Source organism: Cucumis sativus, chromosome 3 (genome assembly GCF_000004075.3).
Source record: "Cucumis sativus cultivar 9930 chromosome 3, Cucumber_9930_V3, whole genome shotgun sequence".
NCBI lineage: Eukaryota > Viridiplantae > Streptophyta > Magnoliopsida > Cucurbitales > Cucurbitaceae > Cucumis > Cucumis sativus.
Genome location: NC_026657.2, coordinates 29,198,313 through 29,226,302, shown reverse-complemented (window position 1 = coordinate 29,226,302; position 27,990 = coordinate 29,198,313). Strand labels below are relative to the sequence as shown.

Sequence of the window (27,990 nt, the reverse complement as noted above, 5' to 3'; positions counted from 1 at the left end):
CCTTTTCAATGGTTATGATTATATAATACTTTTTCTAATTTCCTTTTCTTTCTTTTTTCTTTTTAATTACTCCCCCCTATTAATTACTTTCACCATCACCTCTAACCATCAAATCAAATTCAATGCGAGGTCACGTGCAATTGAGATCAGCTGATCAACCTAGAGTCTCGTGATAAATATGAGCTTCAAATTTCTACATTTTCTATCAGCCCAATCTCCCCTATTTTAATGGGCTCCTTCAATTCTCAATAAAAGAACTAAGCCCAATTTGAAAATATGTTGTCTCGTGGTCTTCTTCTAACATCATTGACCTACACAAAAGGTTTTCAATTCAATTTAATTGGGTTTTAATTTCTCTTCATTATTTCTGTCATTTTTCCTTTGAAACCAGGAGATACTGCTTTCAGATGGAAGTATCCCTACCCATTTCATAACCCCTTTCTTTATTTTACTGATCTACCAATTAGTAAATTATTAAAATTTTATTATAACTACATTCATGCTACGATGATCGATCTACCACTATAATATTTTTTTGATAAAAAACTGTATTGTGTAACGTGGTGGTTCATTCAAGCCTCATGTATATGAATGTATTAGTTCCTTCGTACTTATGCAATCCCACAAATTAAACTAGATAATGATGAATAAAAGGAATCAAAATTTGTAGACAATCAAAGAAGAAGCATTCATGCATTTTTCTTTCTAGAAGAAAAAAAAAAGATTGAATACAAAATGAGTGGATGATCATACAAAAGAGAGTTGATGGTAGTTTTGGTAGATGAGTAGCACTTAAACTGGGGGTTATCTTTATCCTTGGTGGATGAGTAGAAATTAAGTGTAGCAAGGTGAGATCTTACTTGAGATTATTGGTATGAGACACGAGGCTACCCTAAAGCTTTTCATTACTCTGAAGTTCATCAAGTTTAGAAGAATGTGAAAGGGTAACCCAATTTCCTGTTCCTAAAAGCAGCAACAATAACCTGAAGCAGAGGAGTTAAAGGGCTTCCTAATGATGCCCTGCGCCTATAAACTGGCCTTCCAAGAAGGAATATTGCAAGAGAAATAGCCATAACCGAAGTGAGAATCACGCCACCCATTCCCCATATATCCTACATATTCTTGAACGTACAAATTTAAAGTGACTCCAAAGATAATACCAGCGAAAAGACCAGAGTTCCACCAATTGAAAAACTTTTGCTTTCTTTCTTCGGGGTGGTCGTCGTCGAATTGGTCGGTCCCGAAACTCTCCAGAGATGGTTTGTGGCCTCCAGTTCCTATGGAGATTAAGTAAATTGCTGTGAAGAATAGACTTTCACGTACTTTTCTGGGCTCCTCACATGTTTCACCATCGCATGGCTTTAAACTTGGTACCAAAGTTGACAGTGTAAGCAAAAATAATCCCTATTTTTCTACACATCAGATATCAAAATATATTTACTAAATGCGTCCAATTCAACGCTAATATTTATAGATAATTTAATCTTTCCCCTATTTTTCAGTTGATCGTTTCCAACTGATTATTTATTTTCATCTTTCTTTAGTATTGGGGTTTAGAGAGAGAGATGTATGGAAGTGTGTGAATTTCTCCTCTTCTCTACACGTATCCTCTTCACACAAAATAAATGAATTTCACGTATCCTCTTCTCTAAGAACTCTTTCTCTAAGAAGTATTTTATCATGTGTATCCTTCTTCTCTATGGAGCATTTTGTATCCTTCTTCTATAAGAAGCATTTTTGTATCTTCTCTAACAAAGAGTTTGGATTTGAGCACTTGTTATTTCTCCCCAAGTAAATTATCATCTTTCTAGGAGAGAGATTAGGTTTTGGACTTCCTTCAATAGAGATCTCAAGTTTGTACTCTCTACACAGCATTAGACACTGATTAAAAATTAACCAAACTAAACATTTTCTCCAAAAACTTAGCATTAAGACTCTTATTATAAATTTGATACTTATTTATTGTTATCGATCGTCTTATGTTTATCAAAATAAGACTAAGAACAGTGGGAAAACAAAAAGAACAGCAGAAGAAATGTGTGTTTATTCTTTAATTATGATTAATTTCATTAATTAATTACAATCCTTTTCCTAAATCAAGAACTTATGCACTCCAAAACGGGTGCTTAACTATCTTGGTAAATCTTAGAGCACTATATAAATCTTAGGCAAAAAGGATACTATTTTAAAAAAAAAAATAGTTACCAATGATATGAAGAGGGAAGGTTTTGGAACGCGGGTGGAAGCTCTCGAAGAGAAGATTTCCTTCGTGATTAACAGAAGAGTCATTAACCCAAACTTGATCATCAATATTATACCCTTCATTCTTTCTTTTTTCCTCTGGAAATACTACAAAAGTTACATATTGGTTAGAGAAAAGATGATGCATTTCACACACATATGTATATATATTGGCGAAAGAAATAGATAACCCTTTTCTCGGGTAAAGACAGAAATTAATAAGATCCTTTTTCTGTTGAAATTTGCTTAGGAAAAAGAAGCAGATTTCACTGCAGAAGACAAAGCTTGTGATATTCTTTTCAACAACTTTTAGATTTGGATCGTCCTTAGGTTGAATAAGTACTTAACCACTTTCCTCCTCACATCCAAACCAGCGAATCAAATTCAATGGCACGTCACGTACGTCCAATTTAGAGAACTAAGCCCAATATGCACTATTTAACGGGCTCAATGGATGAAAGAACGAACTAAGCCCAACTTTGTATCATGAAACTAATAGACAAGAATATCCCTTTGAAGTGAGACTTGTAGTTGTAATGCTTCCTTTATATCCTCATCTGAGCTATTATTTTGCTCTCTCTTTTTGGGCGACTGCATAAATAGCTAATCAAGTTTAGGGCGGTTGAGGGCTTCGGTTGGTATTACTGCTAGTAAGTATGGTATTGCAAGTCTATGTGGCTTTAAAATGAATGATTCTTAATTGTAAGTTTGTGGGCGGCGGGGAGAGCGGGTTTATGCAAATGAGAACAAAGTCCTTTTTAAACCCACAAACTGACTTCCTCTACTCTTTAGAATTCGATTCCATTCCGTTTAAAGCAATAAGACATTTCGTCGGTTCTCAAAGCATTGTAGGACAAAGTTACCAAAAAAGCATCCTCCATTTTCCCTTTTCTTTTCTTAAATCAATTAATTCACCAACAGTCACACACCCTAGTTGACTTAATTAGATGACATTTGTAGATAATTTTAATTAGTATAAATACTTTAATTACATTGATTTCCCTTAGGCTCTACGATTCCCACATCAAGTAAAAAGGAAAAAGAAAGAAAGAAAAAAAGTGTTTTACCGCCCATAGCTTTATGCAAAGCAGAAAAGTTATGGGGAAAGGGTCTTTGATTATTTAATAAATTGGGTGATGGGAAGCTTAAATTTGAAGGGGAAGGGAAATGATTAGGACTTGTGAATATGGTTAATGTGGTGAGGCCCCAATCCAGTTGTATGATGGCTGGATATATGCACTTTCATTTTTTTAATGACAGTTTCTTCTTTTCTTTTTCTTTTTCTTTTATAATCATGATTGTATTAGTCTATTAGATTTGAAATGATATTAGATTTAGCAAAATTAAATATATTTAACAAGAAAGAAAATCGATCAAACACAAAAGGTAACGGTCGTATCTTAAAATTAACGTAATAAGAGAAACAGTCTCAAAATATTTGTAATACATTTCAAAACACGTAGACTTTTACAAAACGTCCCTAAATTTCTATAAGGATGAAGTGGACTACTTTTGATAAATAGAATGTACCATTAATTGGGTCCTTCCCCTTACTCATCCCTCAGTCATTTTCCCACCCTATCCTTTCCTCTTCTTTTGTTGGGATGATACACCTACGTTTCTCCTTGACTAACATCCACACATTTTCATTTTCTTTTCCATTTCTATCTAAACATACATATATAAGCCTCCCTAATCTAAATCACGTCCTTTCAATATTTCACTTGTCACATTTTTGTAAAATATATTCACATTTCATTCTTAGAATATTAATTACCATCTCACTACCAATCCATCATTTCATGATCACCATATCCTTCCCTTAAAAGATGCTTTTATTTTTTCCTTCTTATTTATTTATATATATATATATATATATGAAGATAGCGAAAATATCTTTAATTACCTTAGCTCCGAAATCATGAAAAACAATAATAAATTGTAAATAGTAGTGGCAGCCGCCTACGTGTCATTCTTCCTGGTTTACTGTCCGACGTGTCATATTCATTAACTTCAAATGGATGGGACCCATATTTCTAACGTTTGTAATTGAACTGTGGAATTTTCAACGGTCCACATTTGATGACATATTATAATATTATAACTAATAAGATATATATGACACGTTATTTAAATAATAACAACAAAACTTCAAATTTCCATTATGAGTCCTTTTTTTTAAGTCCCCGACTTACTCAATTTTCTCACTCTCTTATGACACTTTTCACTCTCTCTTCTTCCATGGATTTTCCTCTATCTCTCTCCTTTCTTCTTCTTCTTTTTAGTTTCTTCATTCTCAATACACGTGCTGACCTCCCCGGCACGTGGGAACTTCTCATTCCCAACGCCGGTATCGCCTCCATGCACACCGCCGTCACTAGGTTCAACACCGTCGTTCTCTTAGATCGGACTAACATCGGCCCAACTCGCAAAATGCTCCGCAAAGGCCATTGTCGCAATGACCGCTACGACGCTATTCTCAAGCACGATTGCTACGCCCATTCCGTCCTCCTCGACCTTCAAACCAACCAAATCCGTCCTCTAACTATCCTTACAGACACATGGTGCTCCTCCGGCCAATTCCTCCCCGACGGCACTCTCTTGCACACCGGCGGCGATATCGACGGCCTCAGAAAATTCCGGAAGTTTCAACCCTGCGAACCAAATGGCGCTTGTGATTGGATTGAGCTTTCGGAACCGGAATTAGCCGATGGGAGATGGTACGCTACCAATCAGATTTTACCGGATGGCTCTGTCATAATCGTCGGCGGCAGGGGAGCCAATACGGTCGAGTATTATCCTCCGAGGAAAAATGGGGCGGTGAATTTCCCTTTTTTGCGTGACGTGGAGGACGGTCAGATGGATAATTTATACCCTTATGTTCATCTTCTTCCAAATGGGCATCTCTTCATCTTCGCAAATAACAGAGCAGTTTTGTACGATCACCAGACTAATCAAGTGGTGAGGGATTATCCACCGTTGGATGGTGGGCCTAGGAATTACCCATCCGCTGGATCCTCGGTTATGCTCGCTCTCCAAGGGGATCATTCAAATGCCGTGATCGTGATTTGCGGAGGAGCTCAATACGGCGCGTTTATCCAGAGAAGCACCGACACTCCGGCTCACGGAAGCTGCGGAAGAATCGAAGCAACCGGTTTGAACCCAGTTTGGGAATTGGAGGATATGCCATTTGGAAGAATCATGGGGGATATGGTGATGCTTCCCACCGGCGATGTGGTGATTATCAATGGAGCGCAAGCCGGTACTCAAGGGTTCGAACAGGCTTCGAACCCTTGCTTGCATCCGGTTCTGTATCGACCCGATCAACCGGTCGGGTTGCGGTTCATGACTTTGAACCCCGGAAACGTTCCCAGAATGTACCACTCTACAGCCAATCTACTTCCCGATGGAAGGATTTTGGTTGCCGGCAGTAATCCTCATTTCTTCTATAAATTCGAAGCGGAATTTCCGACAGAGTTAAGAATTGAAGCGTTCTCGCCGGAATATTTATCGGCAGAGAAAGCCAATATCCGACCGAAGATTGAAACAATTCCGGAAACGATAAGTTACGGGGGCGTTTTCGACGTATTGGTGTCGGTTGAACTACCGGTAGTGGGAATTGTGGAAGTGAATTTAGGTAGTGCGCCGTTTGCTACACATTCTTTTTCTCAAGGTCAACGGTTAGTGAAATTAGCCGTCACGGCGAGCATCCCCAACGGCGATGGGCAGTACCGTGTCGGTTGTACAGCTCCTGCAAATGGAATGGTGGCTCCACCAGGTTATTACATGGCGTTTGCGGTCAATCAAGGCGTGCCAAGTGTCGCTCGCTGGATTCATCTCTCTCCCTAATGATATTTTTAACACTTTTGTTTTCAATATTTATATTATAACAAATGTAAAAATAAATGTAAGTTTATGTTCTCTGCTCAAACATTTAATCAATATTGTTGAATTCAATTACTATTAAATTTTTTTACGAGGACGAAAAATTACATACATCTAGATTAACTACAAGTCTAAAAGCCTTCACATACACATAATTAGAAAAGGAAAAGCAAACCTTTTTTTTCTCAAAATAATAAGTTACTAAAAAGCAATAATAGATAACTTCGTGAATCTTTTTCAAACTGCTGAACTAACGTCTCGACCCTTGACGTCGTGGCAATCAGCCACCGTGGTTTTCTGCACAGACTTATATGTATAACGACGCGCCAAGAACACATAAACACACAGATCAACAGCCACAATTCCTGCAATTAGCCAATAGAAATTATCTAAACGGCTGCTATTCAAATCATCCCCAAACCAACTCTTGCCACTACTCTTCTTAGTGATCTGATCCACAATTGTTATGAGGAAACTACTAAAAAAATTTGCCGCACCATTGACACTTAGATAAAACGCTATCCCAAGGCTTCTCATAGAATCAGGAACTTGATCATAAAAGTACTCTTGTAGTCCCACAAGAGCAAATCCATCTCCAATTCCAATTATAAAAAACTGGGGGGCCAACCAAAAGACGTTCATTGGATGGGTGGTATGGTCAAGTCGCTTTCGCTCGACAAGGGCAGAGACGACCATGGTGGTGAAAGAGAAAACCATTCCAATTCCTATCCTTTGGAGGATGGAAATGCCTCGTTCGTTGCCTGTGATTTTTCGTAGGAGTGGAACGAGGAGCTTGTCGTAGATGGCGACAGAGATGATCATGCCTATGGCGGACAAACAGAACATGGAGGATGCAGGGATAACAAAGTTGTTTCCAATTTTTCTGTCGAGTGTTCCACATTGTTTAACGAAGAATGTGGATGCTTGTGCAACACAGATTCCAAATGGTAAAGAAGTAATCCAAATTGGGATCATATTTAGGACGAGCTTTAATTCCTCCACTCTTGTAACAGTTGAAAGCCTCCATGCTCCTTGTTTCTCTTCTGAATTATCTCTCTCATCAACAATCGCAGCTTTGTCCAAAAATCTGTACATTTACAATCTTTTGGATTACCCCACATGATCACATTAATTTCTTTTCATAATCTTTTGGATTAGCCACTAAGTTTTTTTTTTGACAAATTTCAAAAATCAAATACATAGCTGTATACAAATGTTAAGATTGAATCCTCCAACTTAACTTAATATTATTGAAATCATAACCATTGTATAAGTTTGTGACCTCAAACTTTTTTTTTCCTTTCTATTTTAACACTTAAAAAAAGTTTTAGTGGGGGGAGGGGTGACTTTATCTTTGGTGAATGAGTAGCACTTAAACCGTTGGCTTTATAAAAAAAGAAAAATCTCTTCTCTTTTCTCTTTTCCTTTCATCTAGTTGAAGATTCCTTTAATAAAGCTTTACCAACAAATTAATTAACTTTTTAAACTTAAGGATTGAATAAAGTAAATGGTAAGTGTGTAGGGTGAGGTCTTACTTGAGATTCTTGGTATGGGACAAGAGCCTCCCCTGAAACTTATCACCACTTTGAACTTCATGAAGTTGAGAAGAATTTGGAGGGTAACCCAATTTCCTGTTCCTAAAAGCAGCAACAATAACTTGAAGCAGAGGAGTTAAAGGGCTTCCTAATGGTGCCCTGAACCTATAAACTGGCCTTCCAAGAAGGAATATTGCAAGAGAAATAGCCATAACCGAAGTGAGAATCACGCCACCCATTCCCCATCCCACATGTTCTTGAACGTACACAATTAAAGTCACTCCAAAGATAACACCAGCGCAAAGACCAGAGTTCCACCAATTGAAAAACGACATCTTTTGCTTTCTTTCTTCGGGGTGGTCGTCGTCAAATTGGTCGGCCCCAAAACTCTCCAGAGATGGTTTGTGGCCTCCAGTTCCTATGGAGATCAAGTAAATTGCTGTGAAGAATAGAATTTCATGTACTTTTCTGGGCTCCTCACATGTTTCACCACCGCATGGCTTTAAACTTGGTACCAAAGTTGACAATGTAAGCAAAGATAACCCCTGTTTTGTTTACACATCCAATATCAAAATATATTTACCAAATGCATCCAATTATCATCACTGATATTTAAATATGATTTCATTTGAAAAGAGAGGGGAAAATGTTACCAAAAGATAAATGACAGTGGAAATGAGGACAGTGGAGAAACGACCCAAATAAGCATCGGCTAAGAAACCACCAAACAAAGGCATTAAAGTGGTGACACCTGTCCAATAATTCACATTTCTTGCTGCTGTTTTAAGATCTTCATGTATGACTTTTGTAAGATATATCACCAAACTTGTTGCTATTCCAAAGTAACTCAACCTCTCACTGAACTCAATAGCTGCAAATATCCATCCAACACAAAAAAATCCATAAATATATAATAGGCCAATGATGATCATGTCTCATTTTTCTTGCCTTTTAGTTGAGTAACAATGGTAGGAGAAATGTGTGCCTTATGTATCATGCTCTTGTCAGACGCACATGAATACTTTAAAAGATGATATGCAAAAGAATTTTTCATATACCAAATTAGAATGCACAAAAATAGGTAAGGGAGATGGATTTAAAAGTATTGTATTTTTTAGCATATTATTCTATTATGCTTACATGATGTCATAAATGGATACCTTTGTTTAGAGAAATTATTGGGTTTTATTTTTTCTTTTTTCTTTTTTTGAATGGTTGAAATAAGAATAGAGAAAAGTTAAAATCTAATCGCTAGTCATATCCAAGATTCTTCTTAATAAAGAGAGGGTGAAAATGAGTTTTTTTTAATAATAAAAAAATGCTCTATCCATCAATCTCTATTTCAATTTCTCCACCTAAATAATTAAATAAAGTTCCAAACTATTATTTTTTCATGCTGACGAATAATAAAACTTTATGATAAATACTTTTTTTACTTTTGAGTTTACTTTTTTTATCTTTCATCTAAATTTATAGTTTTGTGTTGATTTGACTACTAAATTTGAAAAATGTTATATTCTTAATTTTTTTTTCTTTTAGTTTAAAACTATGTTTAAGTTTCAAAATTTGAACTTTTTTTTAAACTTGATTTTCACTAGATACTAAAATAATTGTGACTAATTTTCTATCATTATCAAAATTATTTTAACTAAAACTTAATACATTTAAAATTCAGAGATAAAAAGTATTAAATATTGATAGTAAAAGGACCAAAGAGATTAGGTCAAAGTTTGGTAAAAGTGCAATATTTTGAAATTTATAAACTAAAAACCTTGAGAATAAAGAACAAGAAAAAAAAAAAAAGCATTTTTCCCAAAAACTTAACATTGACTCTTACTAAAAATTTGGTTGATATTTGTTGTTCTCTTTATGATGTTTGTCGGAATAAGAATATTTGAAGACTTTAATTAAGAACAGTGGAATGAAAAGATTAAGACAGCAGAGGCTCCAACACACTTTGATGTGTTTAATCTTTAAGTATGATTAGCTTCATCAGTTAATTATAATCCTTCTCCTAATTAATTAAGTCAAGAACTTCTGCACTTCAGAAAAGAAAGACAGCCCAACTTGGGTAGGTTGAAATGAAAAAGATTTATTATATATCGGTTAATGATGTTTGTAAATCTAGAAACCTTAGGGAAAAAGGATATTATAAAATAATAAAAGAAAAACGTAACATAGAATTAATAGAAAAGCATTCATTATTTGAATATATAGCATATTTCCGAGGAATAATCCACTTGAGATTAATAAATTTCTTAAAAAAGAAAAAAGAAAAGCAAGAATTTCAAACAACTTGACGTATTAAATAAAAAATAAAGAATGGGGTATTTGTTGATGAGGTTTAGAAGTGAAATACATGGATTATGCAGTGAAGAAAAATCAGAAGAAAGTAAAGATATATATCATCAGTTTAGACATTACGTGGAGTTGGTTTTTTCTTCTTCTTCTTATTGTTTATAATTAATCAGAATAATAAAAACAAAGATTAATTATACCGATGATGAAGAGGGAAGATTTCCAAACGCCGGTGGAAGCACGAAGGGGAAGGTTTCCTTTATGATCAACAGAAGAATCATAAACCCAAATTTGATCATCTTCTTCTGATAATTGATCTCTTTTGATCTTTTCCAACTGATTATTTGTTTTCATCTTTCTTTAGTATTGGGGTTTAGAGAGAGAGATGTATGGAAGTGTGTGGGATTTTGGTGAAGGAGTGCTTGGGTTTGGACTTCCTTAAATAGAGACCTCAATTCTGTACTCTCAACTCTCAACTCTCAACAGTCAACACACACCTTCCCTTTTTCACTCTCTTCTTTGCATGTTGCAATCATTATAATTTTATAAATCTCCAATTTCCCATTTGTTTTAATGCTCTTTTTATTTTTTATATTTTACACACATACCCCCTCAATTTCAATATTTCGTAAGTATTTTGTGACAGATTAGGGACTATTGGTGTCTTTTAGTTTTAAATATAGTTTCATGAAATAAATTTGGAGGACCCTAAAATTAGCAGAAACGTCATTTAAAAAGGGAATAGTTATTCAATATGCTGTTTTAATTTGTAGCTTTCTTATTTGCCAATGGAAATTTGCATTTGGTTAGAGGGTGGGGGGGCCATTCATTGCCATTAAAAATGAAGCATTGGACTTTCGCCAAAAGAAAAAAGATAACCAAACGCCATTATTCTCACCAGAAAATTAGACCCAGCCGAAAATTTTGAGTATTTCTTCATCACTATTCTTTCACCATTGTCATGCCGACTTCCTCATTTCAGTTTTCAATCATTTAAACACTGTTCATTTTTTTCAAAAAATTATTTTAAATAACAATATTCAAAAATATTACGATAGGACACGATAAATTAAAATAAACTAATATGTCTAGCTTTTAAGTTTAATTTTTAGGGTTCCACTCTAATTTCTATAACTAATTACGTTTATGATTTAATTTCAATATTATAGAAATTTGATATGATTTGACCCAATTATTTTAAAACACAGCTAATATACTTAAGTTTCTATAAAATGTAAATAGAACAGTACTTAATTAAAATAAGTTTATTTTATCCTTCCATTTTCTGTCTTCTTTTTTCTGACAGATAAAATTTTAAAACATCTATTTCAGGGAAAGCTTAGACATTCCAAAATTTCTATTATGTTTACTGAAAAATCTAATAGAACACTAATTTTTATCAATTGAAACCTTTTGAAAATGTTATTTTAAGATAACAATAAAGAACAAAATAAGCATTATGCATTTTTTAAAAAATAAAAATAAAAATTTAGGTACAAAAAGGGAAGGTTCGAAAAAAGTTTTAAGAACCAAAAACTTTTACTTTAATAATACTCTTCTAATCCAACTCTAAGAAAAGTATTCTGATATTTAATTTCTGCATGCTGTGTTCATATTTCCAAATTGTCAAATACAAAAAATGTGTTATTTTGCATCATCGCTATATTTCACAGTCCAACGCCATCACTCATATTCTGTAGAATCCTATCCTTTTTTCTATATATTTTATTGTTATCATTTATATAGTCTATATCCCTAACATTTATTTTCTTATAATTGAATAATTGCTTTTATAAATCATCATCATTTTAGTCAAAATCAGCAATAACCAGTTAGTTCACTTGATATAATATTTCTATATTTTCATCATCATGAAATGAATATGATATTGATTGTGAGATTTTGGACTCAATAATTTAATTTTTGACCTTAATTAATCTATATACTACTAAGTTTTTTAGTACGGAATTTTGAACCCTAAATTGGTGGGAAAAGACAAGTTAGATTATTAATTGATACCTTGACATGGGCTTGGTCAACTATGAAAATAGGAGGAATGTTTTGGAATATATGTTGAAATGGGAGATTTTAATTTCTTGTCACCATCATAAAATTTTAACAACTATTTTTTTTGTAGAACCATATGCACACACACCCACATGCTAAATGAGCTAAAGCACCCATTTTTTAATATCAATTATCGTAGAGAATCCTCCTTCTATTATAAGAGAATTTCGTTTTAGACACATGCAATGAGAAAAAGAAATAACAAACATAAAAAGGTATATGAAGATATTTCAACTAGTAATGAATTATACTAATGGCCTAAGCCCTAATTCTATATTAATTGTTGAAGTATTAAAACATCAGTATCGATTATGTTTACTTTTACGATCAAAATAAACGTTATAAATATCTTGTTATTATCTAAATAAATTATAAATAGTACTATTAATATTTTTAATTATATTGTATTGATGACTATTTATGATTATTTATGTGAGATATTGATTGTAACTAGTTGTTGATATCAAACTCTCCAATTTATGGATATATTGAGTTTAGGGTTTAGATTCTTTTCTTAGGCTTCCATCCTTTTAAATATTTTGGTATAATCTAGTCATAATAGGTAGGTATGAGATACCGAATCACGTGTTTGTTTCAATCCTACGTAATATATTCTCAATGTTAAATTTTAATTTTAGGCTTTTTAACTCTTAACTTTGTAAATTTTGTGTCAAATAGATTTTTAATTTTGTGTCTCGTCTAACAAATCTCAACTTTAAATTTTGTCTAATAATTATAAGCTCTTAACGTTTTGTCTTATTTAAGTTGGTCTTTGACCTATTTCAACCTTTTAAAATTTTCATAAGACTATTAAACATACACGTAAAACTTAAGTGATCTATTTTTACATTTTTAAGTTTTAAGCTTTTAGAAAATTATTAGATTTGAAAAAAAATTAAAAGATTAAAGATGCATTAAATACTATATAGACACACTTGGTAGAAAAAATAGAAGTAATTATACAGGTAATTTAACATGTATTTTAAATTAATTAGATCAAAATGCAATTTTCACATGACAGATAGAAATTTAATATCAATACGTACACATCTACAATTTAGTGGACAACAAAGCCTTTTTTTTTTTTTCCATCATGGCCACACATGATCTTTCCAATTTAGATATCAAATCATGATTCAACATATACAAAACACTGGAAGAAACCTGTTTGTGTCAACTCTAATTCACCACTAACATCACATTATTTCATTTCCTAATTTTATCATCTTCCCTTCGTCTTGCAATATCTTTCCTTTTGGTGCTCAGCCCTTCATCAACCCAATTTCTTCATCTTATAATTTAATATTTGATCCCATTAATAGCATATGTTTCTACTCAATTATAAGAGTAGTTATAGTGTTTATATATATAAAAAACATTAGTCACCATATAGAGAATAATTCATATTTGGCAACATCTAATTATTCACATATAGACATTACTTTATGATAGATGTCATAAACGTGTGGGGATTGAGACACTAAGAGCTAGAGAAAACTAGAGATTATTTAGTTCATTTGGTTGGGTTAGGTGATTGCTTTGAATGCATCTTTAATGTCAATTGAGTTTGTTTTAATATATTAAACAAACAACTACCACTAATTTCATAAAATACATAAATAATAAACTAGGAATACAATAATACTTTTATTATACGTGCATTACTTTAATATGTGTCGGGTTCATCTTTTTAATTGTTCTATGTATATCAACGTTGAAATGTAACCAATAAGCAAAAAAAGTTTAAATTTTCCAGTTGAGTGTTGTGATAGGAGTTGTAATAAAGAAATTGAGACATGTGAATTTAATGTCTCAAGTTTCATCTTTATAGGTAGCTTTGAAGGGGTGACTGTCTATGAATGAGTGATTCAAATCATATCACAAAGAGAGAATAATAAAGTATAGATCATATTAAAAGAAGGGGAAAAAAAAAAACTAAAGTCATCTTCTCAAGTTGAGTGGGAGATCCATTTCAGTCACAATCCACAACTCATTGTTCTTGGATTAATTAGAATCTGTGTAAGGGAGAATCAAGTTGACAATATTGTTGTTGTTGTTGTTATTCATTGAATTAATTCCAAATGTTTAAAAAAAACAATATGAAGATTGAAGTTTCGTTTTCAAATTAGAGAATCGTTTGAGAGGTAATGAGTTAATGGGGAGAGAATTTGAAATGCTTGGGTAATAACAATGGATGAAACATGTGGTTGGATTTGATCTATATATATGTGTGTGTTTGTTAAAATTTAGGGTTTTGGGGCTTAATGCTTTGCTTTGATTCTAACTTTACAGTTCACTGAAAATGAAACAACACTTTCAGATCTTTACCATTTCTCAATTGGTGAATTGATTCCCTCCTTCTTTTCTTACAATTCAAAATCAATCTTTTCTAACAGTCTATACCTATCGTACTCATTTACATTTATCTTCCCAAACATACATCATGGTAATCTTTTTTTAGCTTTCTGACTTAAAATGTACTTTATATTCATGTCTAAAGTTATTAACTTTTTGAATAATTATTTCTCATCTATAAATGTTTTACGAATTTTTTTAGTACAACTAAAAGATATCTAGAGACGAAAGTCATAGTTCAAGAATCTATTTAAACATTAGGAGTATGTTAATATGTATATGTTTTTAAAATTTATATTGATTATTATTTTGGAATGAAGCATTACATTCTATATTAATGAAAGAAAATGAATGATGATCTCATTCAGCGTATTATTTAGTGGTGAGTTTGTTATTTTGATTGTGTATGAGGAAGCAATTTATCTAATTGTCATTATCTATATCTCTTCTCTCGTTTTGAAACTATTTACAAAATATAGCAAAATCCATAATATTTTCTTTTTTCTTTTTGTTTATTGACTTTTGTAATAATTAATCAATCGAACATTTTATGAGCTTTTCTGTAACTTCCATTTTGTACTACATTATTCAGAATGGTTATATTTTTTTTATCTGATACGATGACGTGAGTACTATGAATGTACTCACCTAAATAAAATATTCGAGTTTATCTATTAATCGAACAATTTAATTGGGCAGATGTTTTTTATATTTTCTAAAATGACAGCAAACAAATATCATTATAGAGAGAAACATTTTTGTCAATACTTTATAATTTTAATTTTCAACCATATCCAATTTCTAAAATTCTATTTAGAAATTATAGTAAAACCATCCAATTGAGGTTTTTCCCTCAATTTTCCTATAAACAACAATATTCTTTACATTGTATTATTATTTAGTAATATTTTGATTTTGGATATGATATGTCATATATTTTATACTAATCTAAGAAAAGAAGAAGAAAAAAGAAATGAGTCCATGATTTGGACAGGGTGTCTTTTACATTTTGTCTTTATTGTTTGACTGAATTGATTAGGGATATCAATTCAAATTTAATAGGTTAGAGATTGAGAGATGGGCCTAATGAATTAGACTCAGAAAAAGGGGAAATACAATGAAATGTAGTTGTCGTATTAAAGCTAAAAAAAAAACTATACTAAATTAAACTAATAATTCTGTTAATTTAAAGTTTTAATTGCATTAGTTATACTCATAATTTTTATATTAATATTAATTAATTTAGTTGGATTCTTAGTTAGAAAATTTTCTTTTACAACAATCCATGCATTTTCTCTCTAATCATGGTCCACTTTTTACAAAACTTAAGAATAGATTGGTTTATAGAGATTTAGAGGTTTAATTAACTTAAATTATATCTCTAACGTGATACTGCTCAAATAAAATACCAAAATACATAGAAGTGTGTATTTTCTTTTTATATATATACTTTAGGGTTTAAACTAATGCAATCATTTGATTTCTAAGGATATAAACTAACATGTATTCTAATTTTGAAAAAAAAAAAAAAGAACAAGAGCTACAACACATTAATATAACAATGGTGACTTCCGATTGATAAATTCATAAACTTTTATCCGATCGATGTGTTATGATAATTACAATTAAATCAAAGTAAAGTAATTAGCTCATCAATAATTGACATTTACCTCGTAATTTTTGTACTAAAAACATGTAGTTGTAGGAAAGTAAGAGCAATTATATATCTTTATCGATAGGAATTTTTTTTTTAATGAAAAACAAAATCATGAGTGAACATATATTCAAAGTGGATATTATGATATAACTAGTTTATCGAGATATGTCATATGTGAAGCATTTATGTCGTTGTTCTTAACGATAAAAACATGCGATCTTTTCTCTTTTTCTCCAACTTTTTTCTCGAAAATAAAAAGACAAAATAAATATGTCACACTTTAAACGAGCGTCTTTCTTATTCAGGGGAAGATTGGAGCACGGTATTGCGTCATCAAACTGAATTTGGACATCGCATTATCTTCGGTTATATCGGTTTGTTTCTTCATATAAAAAGTTAGGGGAAGATTGTTAAGGACAAAAAAAAGAAAAGAAGATAAAAGATAAAAAGTTTACAATATTTTTTAAACACGTGATAAATACATACAAACTTACTCATTACTTCTATCGTAAAAGCCTACTTTCTTATTTTCCTTTACCTCTTTTGATATTCAATATTTTTCAATATAACTTATATTCATCATACATATAATTAATGTCATTGAAAAGTCACCATAACATAGATCTCTTTGTTGTTGGTTAAAGATACCCTAAAACATATATCATTCATTAACTATTTAATTATCTATTCATCTGTTTTGATTACTAAATAGTGTATATATAAATATATATATATACTGTCTCTCACATGCACATATACTCAACATTTTCCATTAAATCAAAGACAAAGAGAATGTTGAGTATAATAACAATATATACTAAAACTATATCAAGATCTCTTTAAACAAATAATAGTAATAAAAGATATCAAAAGCTTAACGACACAGTAGATTAAAGAAAAAGAAAAGAGGGGTTAATGGTTGTTGTTTTTGATGATGTAAAAGGCAGACAGAGATAAATTTTTGTGTTAGGACTTAAAGGTGACTTCTTTTTTAGATAATATTGTATCAATTTAATTTTTCTTTTTTTTTTCTTTTAGAGATGATAGGATATGATATGTCGAGGAAGTAATGGATTGAATAGTTAAAAATGTAGAAGCATTAGGGTGAATTAAATTGATCTCTACCAATGAACCCATTGGGGTTTTGTGAATATTTGGCCTAAGGCCCCCACTACCCTTCATGTCAATACCTTCTTTACAATTTAGACTAAGACATTAATGATAGTAGCACTTCACGTACCCACATGGGCTGCCTTTTTTGTTTTTTCTCTTTTTATTTTAACTTTTTGTGTGTCTATAATCTTTTATGAGGTTAGATTTAATCACGTAATTTGAAAAAGTTAGAATTCATTCTATTCCTATAAATACAATCTTCCTATTATATTTTCTAGAGATATTTCTTAAAAGAGATGACAATTTTTTTAGGGTTTCATCCAATGCTTTAAAGATAATTTATGGATACATGTGTGAATTAAAAAAAAAAAAAAAAACTTTCTTCTTTTAAACTTTTTGAAGGATTTAGTATGGAGAAAGAATCAGAGGATTTACTTTAATAGTAACGTTTAGCTTCCACATTTTTACCTTTTACTCTATTAATTATACAAAATATTGAAATAATATGTATTGAGTTTTTCCTACACGACCCTAAATTGGATTAAGTTTGATTCTTTTAGAATTTTGATAAAAATGACTCAATCTTTGTATCAATTTGATTTAGGCTAAGTCGGTCATTTAATTTGGTTTAGTTTTATACAATCCAATTATGTTTATGTCTTATCGAATTGAACTATGTTATAATTTTTTTTAATGCACTTCTATAACTAATGTTTTAAACGGTAAGTATATGGTTTTAAAAAGTTAAAATTATTTGAGTAGGTAAGTATTTTGCTTTTAATTTTTTTAAAAAAAAATCTTAAAATCAAAATAATAATTCAGATTTTTTTTTTTTTTAAATTTTCAAACCTTTCTTTGGTCATCGAAAACATAATATATAAAATAGACATTAGGTAAAAGTAAAGTTTTAATTTTTAATTATGTATTGGATTATGTGGACTTTTAAGAATGTATATTTGGATTATGTGGACTTTTAAGAATGTTCATAAGCAAGGAGGCTAGATGGGCCATTAGAGAAAAAGAACCCACTTCCAACGCTCCTAAGCCCATATGTACGGCCCACTTGACTATTTGGCGTGAAGGTGGCGATACAGAATGGTGGGCCTCATAACTCAGGCCTACTTTTTTAACTCATAACGCTCGCATTATGTCCGATTAACCAAAAATCAATAAGAATTTCAGCAAAAAGTACTTTTGGTTTGGTTTCTGTCAGTATACTTACTACTTTAGTTTTGTTTCATATTTTATTTGTTTCTTGTACATTCAATTTTCGTGCAATTTGGGTTCATGTATTTTCAAAATATTAATTTTATATTTTGTCTTGTATGGGAGAGAGATGGAGAAGCATGTATGCATGGGGTATGCACCAAGTTTTCATCAATATGAACAGAAGACGATGACATATTGGGAAGAAGCAAATTGGGAATTGGAGTGTTGTTGAGTGTCGTTTATATGTGTGGCCTAATTAATTTGTCCTATTCAAGAACTCACAAAACCCATCATGTCCACCACCACCTCCTTTTCTTACGCCTTTTCCCAAGTAACCTGGTGTATAACGCTCCATTTCTTTTTACCAATGTTGTTACATTTTTATGAGCTTCGCATTAAGAAACAATGTGAATTCTGTATTCAGGCTAGATCAACTCTTCCTCTGATCTTTTGTATTCACGCTTTCCTTCGCACTTTTCCTCGCACTCGCCAGTACTCTACCACTGATAGATGGCGGTCATTTTTTTTTTATTATTCCTAATAAGTGAGGTAAACTACGTTATTTTATTCATTTGGAATTTAGATGACAAAAAATGGAGATAATAATGTGCACCTATTAATGAAATGAAAGTGAATGTTGGGAGAAAGGGTGAGGGATAGAAAGATGTGGAGAGATAGGGTTTTGTAAGTATGCGTTTAAAGGGAGGGGACAGTGCATGTGAGTGAATGAAAATAAGTTGAACACTTGTAAATCATGCATCCCCCAAACCATCTCTTCCTCCCCTCCGTTTATACCATTTTCAAATACCATGTGACCCCTCCTTCCCTTTCTTTGCTAAAAAGCAGATTCTCTTTTCAAACGTTTCATTTCCCATTAACCCCACATCATCACCTGTTTTCACAATGCATGGTTTGATCTACCTTTACAACGTCCCTTCTTCGTTAAAATAATATTATTTTAAGACATTAATATTAGTTTGATTGGAAGAATGATAAAGAAAACTTATACTATTATTGGAGAGGGAAAGTATATATGATGGGGTGAAGGAGTCGGTAATGAATCACATCACCGACGAAATAAATAAATAAATGAAAGAGAGTTTTGGTTATGTTCATAAAACGACTACTGACTTAAATTGCCATGTAACCAAAAACATGCAATACTACTTAATTATTTTTCAATTAAAGAAAAAATATAGACTCTAATCTGCATGTAACTGAAAACATGTAATGGTTAATTTTTATTAAGAAAATAAGGTTAATCGATCACATCTTGATCTTCTTAAGTAACCGTAAGTGCATCGTAGAGAAAAAGTCTATAACTTCAACCGTTAGAAAACATAAACGATCACATCTTGATCTTCTTAAGTAACCGTAAGTGCATCGTACAGAAAAAGTTTATAAATAACTCTACTCGACTATCCAATGAGAAACGAATAAGTAATCTTCGTATCCGTGTTTAGATTACGTTCGTGGTATCCCTTTTGACTCTCTATCTAGGATCTGACTAATCTTTTTAAACCATCTATTATTATTCGAAGAGTAGTTAATTACTAGTTACAATTTTTATGTCATAAAAAAAATCTTCAAAATAAATAGATAAATGAATGGCTATATAACCTTATACTAATTATAATCTTAAAATAAAAACTTATATAATTTGGAAGAAAAATGTAATTATTAATGGATTGATCGAAGATAGAAACTAATATATAAATTATAGGAAATGTTGGAATTATGTTTAAACAAGATGTGGTGAAGGTGTCAATTAGAAGTTACATACAACAATAATTTATTCAATATTTTCTGTCTCAGAATTCACATTTATACATATAAGGGTTTTTATTACCATTGAAGTTAATTTATTGAATGTGATATGAACGTGTTGTCTTGACTTGTGAAATAGAATTTTGAAGGTTGTGGCAGCACACCAGTTTGTAGGTTTCAAATGTATGATGTGACAAAATTATGCATATAATAATAGGTCGGTGGTTTGCCGAAATTTGTTTCTATAAATAGATGGGTATGCAATACAATGGCTTTCACTAATCCTTTTCTTTCCCCTCCTTGTTATATTTTGTTCCGGCGACGGCAACTGATTCCTTTTCTGAAATATGTCGGAGAAGAAACCATCCGATGCCTCATCTTTTTCCTTCACTTCTGATCTCTTTGGGATCAGAGACACTTCTTCACTCTCTTCTAATCACATTTTTGGCCCTGTTTTCTCTTCTTCTTTCAAGGTATATTATTATTCTTTGTTTTATCTAGTTGCTACTTTCACTCCCTTCATTCTTTCTATATTCATGCACTTTTAAGCAGTGGGTTTAACTTATTTTTGGGGTTTTGTCTTTGGGGAAGCCCTCCGGCCAGCACTCCGAAGTCGGTGGTAAATCACCTGCTCTTTCATACTTCCCCAAAACTGGTTAGTTACATCACACAAATTGTTGGACTTCGTAAAATGTATCTCGCACCTAAATTAGCCAAATTTTGAGCAAGTTTATTGCTAACTCTGTTTGTTTGTTTAGAAGGAAATTCCAAATATAAGGAATGCAAGAATGGGAGCACATCAAGCAGAGAGATGGGTTCGTTTTATCAAGAACAGAGAACAAACCCATGTCATCTTAGTTCTTCAATCTACTATGGTGGTCAGGATGTCTATACTCAAAATCCAGCAACTGGGTTCAACTCCCCTGTGAGTGTCGCATTATTTTTTGTAAAAATCATCCATTATTTGTTCTGAACGATACTCTTCTATGTTGCTAGTTAAAGAGAGATCATGGGGGAGAAGATGATTCTGGCGGTGCTTCTAGAGGAAATTGGTGGCAAGGTATATGCCAATAAGGTGTTTGATTATTTGTCACAACCAAAATTTTCTCAGTACAGCAGCTAGATTGCGACGGTTTATTGAATAACATTTCAAAATATTTACTTGTCTTTTTTATATGGAAACCGACTTTCGCTTATTTATTTCCATTCTATTGTGTTCTAAAAATGCAGGCTCTCTTTACTATTGAGAAACTCACACCCCGCCATCAAGGTTTTACTACAAATCCTTTGGTTAAAAGCAAACATTAATCTCAAAATGCAAGTTAAGTTAGCTATTAGATCCTTTTATTCATATGCTTTTTTGCAGGTGCAACACACACTCCATTACAATAAATATAATACATGGAGATGAATCATACAGGATTTTACCAGCCAAAATGGTAGTCGAGACATCTACTTTTAAAGTTGGAGAGGTTCAAACTTTTATACGTAACATTTGTTGTACTTAAAAAGAGGATGTTACACTATCATGATAATGGTTATTAACATCATTCCAGCAAAGAAGTAGAATGTTTATCAAGTTGTATTTGAAGTCTGTATATAAAATATATATTTGGTAAGAAATGGATATGAAGACAAGAGAATCTGGAATTGTTTGCGCATAGGATATAGTCTTATCCTTATCTTCATATACTCATCCCATCTTTTCTTATACTTTAATGACCCTATCCAATGTATAATTCTCAGATGTTTCTTCTATTGGTGTAAGTGTGCATAAATGTGTTTGTGGTAATTTACCCACTTCAGCATATACATTCTTTTAAAGTAAAAGAGGTTGCGTTTTGAAACTCTACCTCCAATTAAAAATTATTGCCACATGTTAAAAGACATCTTTATGTGAACTGGCCTGATGTGAGTTGTGTTACATGATAAAGTTGAATATGAGGTCAATTCGTCTCTTATGTCAATATTAGATCGATAAGAATGTGAACATATCGATGTCGATTGATGGAAATGTAAAGGTAAAAGATGGAAATGCGGACTGTTTATACAAAAATCTTGTTTTTATTTAAAAAATCGAATGTTCATAAGGTATTATCAAATAGGTTAGGTTATCTACAGGGAGAAACGAGAAATTAAAAAGAAAAAATCAAAATTAAAAAGAAAAAATCAATTATATTTATATGTATGTACCTTCAACTTTAGAAATTATTTATTCTTAAAATGAAATTTGTTAGAAATTATATTTTCTTAAAATGAAATTCAAATAATTTTGAATCAAATTCAATAATAATAGAGTATTAAGTACATTCATTAATCTAATACTAGAAAGAATTCATATATTGTAATCTAATACTCTAAACAAAATGTGAGTATAAATTATATCTTCTAAAAGAATTTTATAAATAAAATATATTTTTAATCATATAAAAGCAAAAACAAAAAATTAGTGTTCCCTATGAAAGAGTTTAACTTCTTTAACAAAATGAAATTTGAACTGCAGTTATAAAGGGAATGTATTTGTTAAAGGATGTGTATAAAAAAATTTTAGAATTTTTTTTTTCCATTAAAAAAATAGAGCTATAAATAATGATAGTGTATGAAATGATAAGAAGAAAAATTAGGAATCAAAGAAAAATGTAACATAAGAAAGAGATATTTTGGAGGGCAAGATCAATAGATAGTTATTGAGAATGTGAAGGGCAAAAAGAAATCCTTTAAAGTGTAATTTAGATTAAATACTTCAAAAAATAAAGTGAACAGATGTCGTCTCACCCATTAACATTTTAAACATTGGGACTTGACAGAATCGAACCCGTCTCCTATAACTTGTTGGAAGTATAGAAAAAAGAAAGGAATTTTTATAAAACGCCGTTGCCGGGGATCGAACCCGGGTCACCCGCGTGACAGGCGGGAATACTTACCACTATACTACAACGACATCTTTGAAATTGAAAGGTGCATATACTTTAATCATAACTATATTTCTTAAACCAATATTGAAAATCCAAATTTACAGCAGACGAAGTATGCTTTCCTTTGAATCTTTGTATTGTGTTATTCTACAGAGAACTTTGTAATTAGTCAGATTTTTCTGATTCTTCAAGACCACATTGCGGAGGTTTGGGTATGGGCGATCTGGTTCCAACAAGATCCACAGACGAAAAACTGGGTTTTATGAAATTCGTGTTGTAAGGAGAAGTGGAAAATGGCATCGAGATATGTATTCGATTACTGCTATTATGAGCAACAATTCCCAGTTGGGAAATCCCAGGAATTTGATCTGAATGCTTCGTCAATTCATTCACATAAAGCAGATCTTCAATACGTGCCACAATGTTATAAGCCAAGCTCTCCAGCACTCTTGAATAGCTCTCTAGTATAGCTTTCCCGACATCCTAAACAACAACAACAACAAAAAAGAACCAAATTTTATTGGAAAATTCTCAGTATGGTAACAGACAAAGAAAGAAACACACCCACCTTGTTGTATTGGATTTTGCTCATGTCTAGGCTTGTTTGAGGGAGATTAGGAAACTGTTGCTTGAGGCAAAGAAGTACTAATTCTGCTCTTTCAGCTAATACTTCGCTCTTGTCTGCATCGATCATCAGTTCTTTAAGCATTTCCCAAGACGATTTTGAATTATTGGAGGCTATTCCTTTGGTGCGCCATGCATACATTGCGCTCTCAACTCGGTTGGCTATTTCTATGGCTTGGTGTTCAGAAGATATGTCTAGACATTCCAATAACAAAGCAGGGGAAAATTCATCTGAAGAAATGTACTTGTAAATCGCTTCTCCCAAGCTAGCTCTTCCATTCTGAAACAGGGTATCGATGATGTTGATGTTGCATTAAATGATATAGTATGTTTAAATTATACAATTGGCTTACTTTTGGAAGACCTTCCAAATATGAAATGGGGACGTCCATGTCAGCTAAAGTAACAGAGTTGATGGCCATGGCAGCTTTAAGAATTTGATTCGTGCAGTCTCGCTTGTGTTGTAGGTGCCTTGTTGAAGCTTCAGAGAGGCCTCCATTAGGAACTCTTGGAATAGGGAGCCACCATTTGTCGTCTTGGCGCTCGAGAAGTTTACGGAAAGAGGAAGAGGCATCGGTTTGATCCGTGGCAAGTATCCCTTGATCAATGTAGCAGAACTCAGAATCAACAAAACTGTCCAAGATATCCTGCAGTGGAAATTATGAAAACTTTAGTGAGGAAGAAACAAAAGAGGGTATTTAGTTTAAATATGAACTTACGAGGAGCATGTGGTCTAGTTTGCGAAGAGCTGGGAGATTGACGTAAAGATCTGAACGGGGGCGGCAAGTCATGATCTGGTGAGTGATGATGATGGAAAGAAAGAAGAAAATAAAAGACTACTAAGTTTTTTTTGGTAATAGATAGAATTGAATTGAACTGAAATGAAGTGAAATGAACCTCAAGCTTGGTTCCATCTGGGAATGTCTGCCAAATGGGAATCAGTTCAACGATGTGATTGCTAACACAAAGCAAAAATTCCATCTCTCTTCCCCACATTGCTTTTCTCTCTGCTTCCAAAGGTTCTAATCTCCATAACTGTCCAAATACACTGCCTTCAAGTTCAACAACCCAACCATCAGAATTTTCTTCTTTATTCTTGGGTTAAAACTTTTATTATTTTGATAAACAAAATGATAGGATATTCTTAACCCTTTAAGTTGAAGTATACATTTTAACCAATTCTCACTTACTTTATCAGAATCAGACACATAGTCATAAATAAGTTAGCAAAATCATTCGCTGAGCTGAAGAAGAAAACAATTTACTAATAGTATACCATTAGCCATTTGGACAATACATATTCATGAAAATTATAAATAATTAAAAATTGAAAGCTCATTTCTCAACCAACAAAGTTATTAGTTACAGAAGTAAATAAGTTTGCAAAGATTTGAAAATATACAAACAAATAGACAATAAAAAGGTGGATTTCAAATTTGAACTCATCCATTCATCTCTATGTACTTTAACTAGAAAAAAAAATCTAACTAAGCAATAATAATTGACATGTGTTTGAGGTAAAAGATTAAAATCTTTACACCCTTCTTTGGGTTTATTTCAATTAATTAATTCAAAATAATTACAATTATATATTTAGTGGTGAAAACTAGTGAATGGTAAGAGATTTTTGTTCTTGACATCTTTTTTGAAAGTAGTGTGTGAGTTTAGTAGAAATTGAGAATACGATAAAAGTGCAACAAGGCGTTTTTTAGAATGGAATGCCCTGAAATTAAAAATTTAAGAATAAACATGAGTTGATTAGAAAACTTTTTGATAATATATATATATAGGATTTAAAGGTGTTGACATACCACAGAGATTGGTAATGGCATTGGATATAGCCAAAGCAGTACAGACTCCATTTCCACTCCCTGACATATCTTCACCCAGCAACAGCTTTGAAAACCTCTCTTTCATCATCTCTGTTTCTAAAAATCATCATCAAATTTCATCACCACAAATCCACAATATCATTAATTCATCTTGTGCTATTAACACGTCACCATCACCATACCTGAGTCTGTTGACACTTCCCTCTCCACCACTCTGTCTTCTTCACCTTCAACCACCGTTTCGTGAAGAGGCCATCCCATTGAAGCTGCTGATGTTGAAGAAGAGGAAGAGGAAGAGGAAGAGGAAGAGGAAGAGGAAGAGGAAGAAGAAGAAGACGACGACGACGACGACTCTTCATCTTTCAAACTCCGTTCCTCCACCTCCTCTGTTTCCACAGGTTTCAACAAATCAGAACTTGAAATTGAGGCAGTCTTTTCATCAAACACATCGCACTTCTCTTCTTTTACTTCAATTTCCATAGCAACAACTTCCAAAAACGCAGAGTTATTCACGACCATTCCCCTGTATTCCAGCCCTCTGCAGCAAAACCCAGATGAGAATCGAGGCCTGTGGCAGAGTTTTCGAGCGGACTTGGAAACCCAGTTGCCCAAATTGGAAAAAGGGTTGAAGCAAACGGAGGGGGTGGGGGAAAGATTTGTAAGTGGAATCGGTTCAGTATGTTGTTGGTGGGTGAAGGTTAAGTCCATCAGAGTTTTTAACCAACCCAGAATTTTTTGTGGAGGTTAGAAGAAGCAGCATCAGCGCGGTAAGTTTATAGTTTATATGCGTGTAAAAGAGGAAGAAATGATTATTGATACTTGCTTCAACTCATGAAGAGCCTATTTCTCCATTAATGTTAATGTTGCTTTCTGGTCCCCAGTAGGAGAGATTTGAAAACAAAAAATTCAAAACCAAATGGGATTTGATTGTAATATGTTAACATTTAAGTAATTAATTACGGTTGCTTTACTTTGGAGTTTTAATTTACTTAAGAAATGTAATTAGATGAAGCATATATTATATACAGCATTTTCATTTTTATATGTTTTTATAGAAAGTAATGTAGTCTTGCAATGGACGGTTCATCAAATTTAATTCCATAAAATGGATACAAATTAGTATGTTTTTCATCATTAAGAATTAGAATGGTTTGGTTGGAGACAACAGCTTCAAGCAAAATTCCCATTCTAAATGCTTCCCATTGGTTCTGGTGGTTTGGTGGTTGATTTTCAGAGTGCCTTCATACATAAGGAAATTTCAGGAACTGTTTTTTTGGTAATTATAATCATATAAACCAAAAACACTATACATTAATATTGTATTAATCTTATTCATTAAAGCAAATTATAAATTATAAATTTATTTGATGCCATATAATTACTAGTTCGTACTTAAAGCAATATATCATTTGTGAAATGCCTATAAGTAGTTTTTTGCCCAAAATGTAAAAGGTTAGAGCGATTTCGTACCAACCACTGTGCTATTAAACTTGATTTAGGTGGGAAGTTAAGCACAACTTTGAACCAATTTTCAATCTTTGAGGATAAACTTGAAAATATAAAGTTGAAAGCAACCGATTCCAATTCATTTTGGTCAATTTTATAATAGTATTAAAATTTTCAAATGAATATAACATTTGGTTGGAAATTGGAATTCAATTTCTTGGGCAACTTCTGTGAATCTAATTGCTTTTACTGTTGTGGTTTATTTTCCTTCCTCTATTCCTATTTGGATTTGTATAGAGTTTTATTTTTGTAGACAATCAAAATATATGTTAATTCTTTTCTCTAACGTGGTTTTCTTCTCTGATTAATTGAACAAAGAAGTATTCATCTTAATCGTTTGTTTTCAAAAGAAGAAACTATTCATCTTAGTCGATGAGAAATTCTGTTTAAATATCAACAAAAATAAATTTGATCCAAAAACTAATAACAAGACCTAAAAATCTCTCTTAAAATGACTATTAGAAAATAGTTTACTTACATTTTATTTATAAAGTATATATAAAAGTAGTTTACTTGTACTTAGATTAGATAACTTCAAACACGTAACACATTGGGATAAAAAACAAAAGAATACAATTGAAAGTAACATCATTGGTTAAATTGAATATATAGAAATAAAACAACAACATAACATAATCAAATTTGAGAATTTAGGCTGTGAAGAGATTTATGCCATTTCATTTTCTCCAAATTCAATAGCTGAAGTTTTCAATTTTTCCCTCCCACTTAAATTTCAATTTCACTATCACACCTCAGCAAGTAGATATATCAAATATAAAGCACTTGTATATAAATCAACCTATTCATTCTTATCATTTCTAGCAACTAAAATCCAAAACACAAATTTATGAAAAATGACAATGCATCACAACTAGAATGTCAATTTAAATGCCTTCAATAAGTATAGACAACCCTCTTTCTTTTAAATAATAACATTTTCAGAAATGAAAAGAAAAGAAAAAACAATCATCAGAGGGGCAGTCCTA

General features: G+C 32.1%; 4 protein-coding genes, 1 non-coding gene and 1 pseudogene across 7 annotated transcripts; 2 read left to right on the top strand and 4 right to left on the bottom strand.

Annotated features, from left to right (window-relative positions):
- Window positions 1-663: 663 nt before the first annotated feature.
- On the bottom strand, window positions 664-2,289 carry LOC116402464 (annotated as a pseudogene).
- A 2,123-nt stretch (window positions 2,290-4,412) lies between these two features.
- Window positions 4,413-6,166, top strand: LOC101220893 (aldehyde oxidase GLOX). Its single transcript, XM_004137706.3, has one exon. The coding sequence runs from the start codon at window positions 4,456-4,458 to the stop codon at window positions 6,088-6,090; it is 1,635 nt and encodes a 544-aa protein (XP_004137754.2). The 5' UTR covers window positions 4,413-4,455; the 3' UTR covers window positions 6,091-6,166.
- Window positions 6,167-6,185: 19 nt separating this feature from the next.
- On the bottom strand, window positions 6,186-10,394 carry LOC101223020 (protein NRT1/ PTR FAMILY 5.6). The gene is made up of 4 exons (XM_031881643.1): window positions 10,160-10,394; window positions 8,315-8,532; window positions 7,662-8,206; window positions 6,186-7,213 (listed from the first exon to the last, which is right to left on the bottom strand). Exons 1-4 carry the CDS (start codon window positions 10,311-10,313, stop codon window positions 6,364-6,366), a joined length of 1,767 nt encoding a protein of 588 aa, XP_031737503.1. The 5' UTR covers window positions 10,314-10,394; the 3' UTR covers window positions 6,186-6,363.
- Window positions 10,395-20,293: 9,899 nt separating this feature from the next.
- LOC101220657 lies at window positions 20,294-21,885 on the top strand. Of its 2 annotated transcripts, none has more exons than XM_031882790.1 (6): window positions 20,294-20,600; window positions 20,719-20,782; window positions 20,889-21,052; window positions 21,124-21,187; window positions 21,358-21,397; window positions 21,494-21,885. In XM_031882790.1, exons 1-5 carry the CDS (start codon window positions 20,475-20,477, stop codon window positions 21,372-21,374), a joined length of 435 nt encoding a protein of 144 aa, XP_031738650.1. In that variant the 5' UTR covers window positions 20,294-20,474; the 3' UTR covers window positions 21,375-21,397; window positions 21,494-21,885. The 2 variants fall into 2 exon arrangements, with proteins under 2 accessions (XP_031738650.1, XP_004137753.1); XM_004137705.3 differs by having other exon boundaries at window positions 20,306-20,600; window positions 20,886-21,052.
- Window positions 21,886-22,840: 955 nt separating this feature from the next.
- Window positions 22,841-26,791, bottom strand: LOC101222785 (rop guanine nucleotide exchange factor 7). 2 transcript variants are annotated; one of them, XM_011653575.2, is made up of 7 exons: window positions 25,681-26,791; window positions 25,478-25,588; window positions 24,564-24,718; window positions 24,386-24,460; window positions 24,020-24,313; window positions 23,611-23,946; window positions 22,841-23,525 (listed from the first exon to the last, which is right to left on the bottom strand). In XM_011653575.2, the coding sequence occupies exons 1-7, from the start codon at window positions 26,204-26,206 to the stop codon at window positions 23,208-23,210; spliced, it is 1,815 nt and encodes a 604-aa protein (XP_011651877.2). In that variant the 5' UTR covers window positions 26,207-26,791; the 3' UTR covers window positions 22,841-23,207. The 2 variants fall into 2 exon arrangements, with proteins under 2 accessions (XP_011651877.2, XP_004137923.3); XM_004137875.3 differs by having other exon boundaries at window positions 25,478-25,594; window positions 25,681-26,788.
- On the bottom strand, window positions 22,997-23,068 carry TRNAD-GUC. Its single transcript has one exon. It is a non-coding gene; the product is annotated as a tRNA-Asp (tRNA).
- Window positions 26,792-27,990: the final 1,199 nt, after the last annotated feature.